At 36.0% G+C, this 5,242-nt stretch overlaps 1 protein-coding gene across 1 annotated transcript in view; it reads left to right on the top strand.

Annotated features, from left to right (window-relative positions):
* LOC148940219 (single-minded homolog 1-like) overlaps nucleotides 1-729 on the top strand; it is a 31,780-nt gene extending 31,051 nt beyond the window's left edge. Inside the window, exon 8 of the mRNA XM_089106099.1 lies at nucleotides 610-729. Within this exon, the coding sequence (XP_088962225.1) occupies nucleotides 610-729 (120 nt within the window). The remainder of the gene's footprint in view (nucleotides 1-609) is intronic.
* Nucleotides 730-5,242: the final 4,513 nt, after the last annotated feature.

The following is a 5,242-nucleotide window of genomic DNA, read 5'->3' as shown; positions in this document are numbered from 1 at the left end:
GTCAAGTCAGGACCAAGAGTATGAGCTACTTGAACAGTAAAAACTGTTGCTAGGTTCGAAAAATATTAGCGCCATTTAGCATTCGGCTTTTTTTGGCATTTTTTAGTGTAGTATAAAGGAAAAATTTTTATGATTAGCAAAATTAGTGTATTAATAAGTGCCTGGTCTTATTTTCTGAAATAAATACAGTTGCAAAATTTGAAAATATGCCAAGAAACGTTAAATACTAGATAGCGCTGGTGATTTTTTTTTTCGGAATTTATTCCAGTTTCCACTCCTATAAATAACCCATACTTGTTAAAGAGAAATTCGGAACATTTTTTACAGTTCAATTGTTTGATTGTTTAGAATACAGAAAGTTTTAGTTCAATAGTTTTAGTTCAAAAAATGAGCTATTTCCATAAAAAAAATTGCAAACAATGGCTCTTAATAGAACTTTTAACTGTGTACTCTAATTTTTGGTAACGAAATTGAAAATGCAATAAAATACATTCGTCTGATTCAAATGTGTAGCATTCAATCAAGGAAGCGTAGTCTTGTTTCAAAAGGATAATATTAAATTTAGGTTTTACGAGTGTAAATCCTCTCACATAATTTTTATTTTTTCAGGCTACTGGCAAGCTAAACCCCCAAAAGGCATTTATGCAAGGAAAATTGAAAGTTCAAGGGAATATCATGCTGACACAGAAGCTGCAAAGTCTTTTGAAAGCCGAAACTGCCAAATTGTGAACTATTTTGGTTTTGGGTTAAATTTTGGGAACGTGTATGGGTAATTCTGTGTTTTTATTATTATGCGCCTATTTGGTTATATACATATTATCGAAATAAATGTAAGAGGTTTCAGAAAAATCATTAAAATTTGCGAGCATGTAAGCAGCCACTACACAGTTAACAAGAGTGACGTAATAGGTTTAGATTGTCAGAACTTAATAACTGGTTTTGCCCCTGTATGAAATGCTTCAAACGCATAAAAAGAAATCTGCCGATATCATGGAAGAAAATTTGGAAGGTGCTCGCAAAATCATGGGCTTTCTGTAGTTTATCTTACTGTATACAAATTGAAAGCTGCAATAACTCCCAGCCAGTCTCTAGTCTGAAGAAAGTCACTGGTTTTGAATAACCTGAAGCGTCTTCGCAGAGACAACAACGGGATAGGAGGTCAAATACAATGAAAAACTTAACCCAAATTGGAACGTTTAAGAATAATAAGGATATGTTCGATATTTATTCACCCCTGTAGAATTTGGTGGATAAATGAATCAAAATTTTTTCAGACATCCACAAATTTAGCGGCAAGAATCAGACCAGAACATGGGCGCCCATATGTGGGGGCAGAGGGGGGCTCCACCCCCCCCCCTGGCTGAATGATGGTGCCTTATATTTATATTTTCGTTTTGAGATTTCTATCATACAGCATTGGAAGTGCTGATTAGAGCAGCTAAGCCCCCCCTAAAATTCAGCTTTGGGCGCCAATGGACCAGAATCAAGGACTGAATTTAGCAACTTCAAAAGAGTAGCACGTATGGGTTCTGTTAAGGGCTTAGCTCTGAAGCCAAACTGAAATCCATTTATCTGTTTTGATGAACTGTAGTATTTTTTGTTTGTTCTGCAGTGTTTGAAAGCATATACTAATGTATTCACAATTAATTCTTCGTTTTAATGTTGTAATATACACCTAAATATGCCAAATAGACATGGCTAACCTTTATTTAAATTTAGTTACGAATTATACGAGTTAACTCTGTACAACCACCAAACTTGGACAGACGCAGGAAGATAAAAAAAATAAAAAGGCTCAAGCGTGAAATTGGTCATATGTCAAGTTTTCCAAACATTTTTTCACATCTCAAAATTCTTGAAAATATTAAAAGGATCCAAATCAAAGAATTTAGTGGTTCGTACTAACTTGAGAAGACGTGTTACTCCCGTCCTTCACTGGTTCTAGAATCATTCCTTATCCTCAGGCCATGAAAATCCCAAAGATTTAAAGAATATGAAAATTGCAACTTGAAATGCTGCAATATTAAGAAACAACTATCGTATTTACATTTTTGAGTGCCACATTCCGTCGCTTCAAACTGGCTTATTACCTGAAACATAGGGTAGAAACCTTACACACGAGTGGGAAACATTGAAGTGGAACCATCTGAAATCAGTAGCCGACCAAGATCTAGGATTCCACTCTCAGCAGCACAATGCAAAGGCGTTTGATTACAATAATTGAATGGATTTATATTGGTGCCATATGAAAGCTGTAGCAAGTACAGATCCAGGTCGCCTCCTTCAGAGGGTAATGTTACGCTGTTTCTCCATAACAACCCTTCGTGTTTGGGTTTGCTCCATTATCTAACTGATATTTCACTTGCTTTATTACGTTTCCTAAAACGGGATATGTAAGGCATATCTCTACGATCCTCGTCCTAAATTGTTTCTTCTGTGGCAGGTGATATATTTCCATTACTGCTCGCGGCATTGTCCCTGCTTTTTGTCCATCAGAGTAATTGTCAGCTTTAATACCCTTTACCATTAAAATAGGCTTATTTAAGGTGAGAGCAGTAACAGCCTTAGTCTCGTTAGTTGGTTTATGCTCGTCCGTCTTACTATGATGACAGTTCAGACCTTCTTCACATTTTTCTGAACACACATCTGTTTGGAATTTTTATATTTTTTAATAGCCAACAAAACCACAGCGCATGTAACTGGAATACCGATGTCAATATTTTTAATGAATGGATCATTTTACTTCTCAAGAAAAACGCACATGGTGTACGTTCTTCAATAGCAACGGAGGGTCATTGGTTGCTTTTCCATAAAGAGACACCCAATAGAAAGTTCTCATAACGGAAATATAGTCGGAGGATAGCAATTTTATCAATTTGACTAAAAAGTTCCCAGAACGGTGCTAATGGTAAAGAATGGGGCAAGCAAACACATTATATATCCTTCCTAGAATGGCCCAACAAGAAATCTGTATTTCTTTTGCAGTCTTTCTCTTAAAAACTCAAGCAGGAAGGATCTGGTATAACCAGTCAATTTTCCTATTGCAACAACTACACTCTTCTGGGCAAAAATCGAGACCAATTCTTTTATGGTCATAACTTAGAATATCGAAGTTCTCTTCTACAGCAACATAGGTCCTACTTAGGTTGACAATATCATCTGCATAATTAGCCAGTGACAGATCAAGGCCTCTAAAAATATATCTAAACCTTTTTACTGGCCTCCCCCGCGCTATTATTATAAAGAGTAAGGGAAGAGACGCCACACTTTTGAGCCCCTTTCCACACTCATGTACGAAAAATTAAACAAGAAAAACGTGTTTCAATTTATATAAAACAGTGAATACAGCAAAATTAATTGAATACAAACACTAAGAATATTTCGGCCTCATATACAGGAGCCTTTCTCAACGGAAAAAAAAATTTCTGCATACACATAAAAAATATACTATGCTAAAAAAAAAACAAAAATGTAAATAAATAAGGAAAGAAAACTCACATATTAAATAAACAAACTCCATTCACTGCCGTATGCAATGGAGTTTGTTTATTTAATATGTGTCTTTTCTTTTCCTATTTATGTACATTTTTTCTTTTGTTTTGTTTAGTATGTTTTTTATGTTTATGCCAGAATTTTTATTTTATTTTTTTTCCGTTGATAAAGGCTCCTAGATGTGGGGCCGAAATATTCAGAGCATTTGTTTTTAATTAAATGTGTTGTATTAACTGCTTTATAGAAATTAAAACCCGTTTTTCTTGTTTAATTTTTTTGTAAATGGGAAAGCAGTGTGGTCTAAGAAATTATTTACACTCATGTACGACCCCGAGAAAGCACATAACCATTAGGAACTGGCACGTTATCAACAACATAAAGTTTATTATGCATATCCCTATATATACACACTATTGGCTGATTCAGACCTCGAGCCTCAGCACTCAGCAATAATTGGAAATGCATTGCCGAAGCAAATGCTCCAGAAACGTCATGTCCAGCCATAATTACCTTTTCACCGCTTTCAATTATTTCTGCCAAAACAATTGCAATAATTGTATGGACATATTGTAGGCTTTATCTCTTTTTAAAACCAAACTGATGGACGGGTGTAGAACAAGCTTGGTTTACACATCCATCACCAGCAGTTCCAACAACTTGCACAAGGTAGACGACACAGTTGTCGGCCGGTATGAACTGCAACTACTTCTATTTTTCCCCTTTTTATGTGCAGGGGTAACAGCACCCGCGCAAAATATATCAAGAACTACTCCACAATTAAAATCATTTGATACATCAGCTGTAGATGGCAAACCAAAAACTCAGTACCATACACTAGGTGAAACCTATCAATTGATATAGCCTATCAATTCCGCGAGATAGTTTCCTTTTCATTTATTTATATAATAACGGGTATTTGAGGCAGCTAGAGCAAAACCTGTGTCAATCGATTTTTCACGAAGGGCTTTATTTAATTGAGCCAAAAAACTGTAGCCTTTAAAAACATAACTAATTTTAACACTGTTTATGGGCCTCCACTACGCTATTATTATAACGAGGAGGGGAAGAGACATCACTCTATCGAATCCCTTTCCACACTCATATAAAAACCCGAGAAAGCACATAACCATCAAGAAAACCATTACCAAAAAACTAAACATTAAGCCGAAAAACTATCCTCTAGCAGAGGGACGGCGCTGAAAACTCAGCAGTAAAATATTCCATCCATTGCTTTTTACTTGGAAATGCAAGCATCAATGGATCAGTACCCGCTTTCTTTTTATTTAAAAACCCAAATTTTATTACGATTATCCTTTAGTCTTTCGGAGAAACTATTAATTACGTGGCCTTGTGCTTATTCAATACTTTAGAGAACCTGTGCTTTGTAAACACCATAGCATCATGTACAGAACTGGAGCGTTCTGTACTTCGCAGTTACTCTGTGAGTAAATGCTCTCTCAAATTTACTCTGTGAGCCAAACCAGAGCTTAGATGAGCGAAACTCAGCCACAAGATCGGCGTTCAAGGACCACCTAGGTACTTCTGAAGAAATTTAAACCCTCCAGATAATTACGGCTTCTGTACTTCGCAGGGCTAGGGTAATCTTTGAGTAGTAAATATACAGCAGGTTCGTTATTGACTTTGAGGAATATCCAAGTTATTTTGAAGTAGCCGAAATATCACTTTTATTTTAGATAGAATATGGTCTAGCAACAACGGCGTCGATTTTGCCCCAACTAGATTTAACCTG

This window comes from Artemia sp. Qi Xiang Cuo, chromosome 20, assembly GCF_049724085.1.
Source record: "Artemia sp. Qi Xiang Cuo chromosome 20, ASM4972408v1, whole genome shotgun sequence".
Classification (NCBI taxonomy): domain Eukaryota; kingdom Metazoa; phylum Arthropoda; class Branchiopoda; order Anostraca; family Artemiidae; genus Artemia; species Artemia sp. Qi Xiang Cuo.
This window is presented reverse-complemented; position numbering and strand designations above follow the sequence as displayed.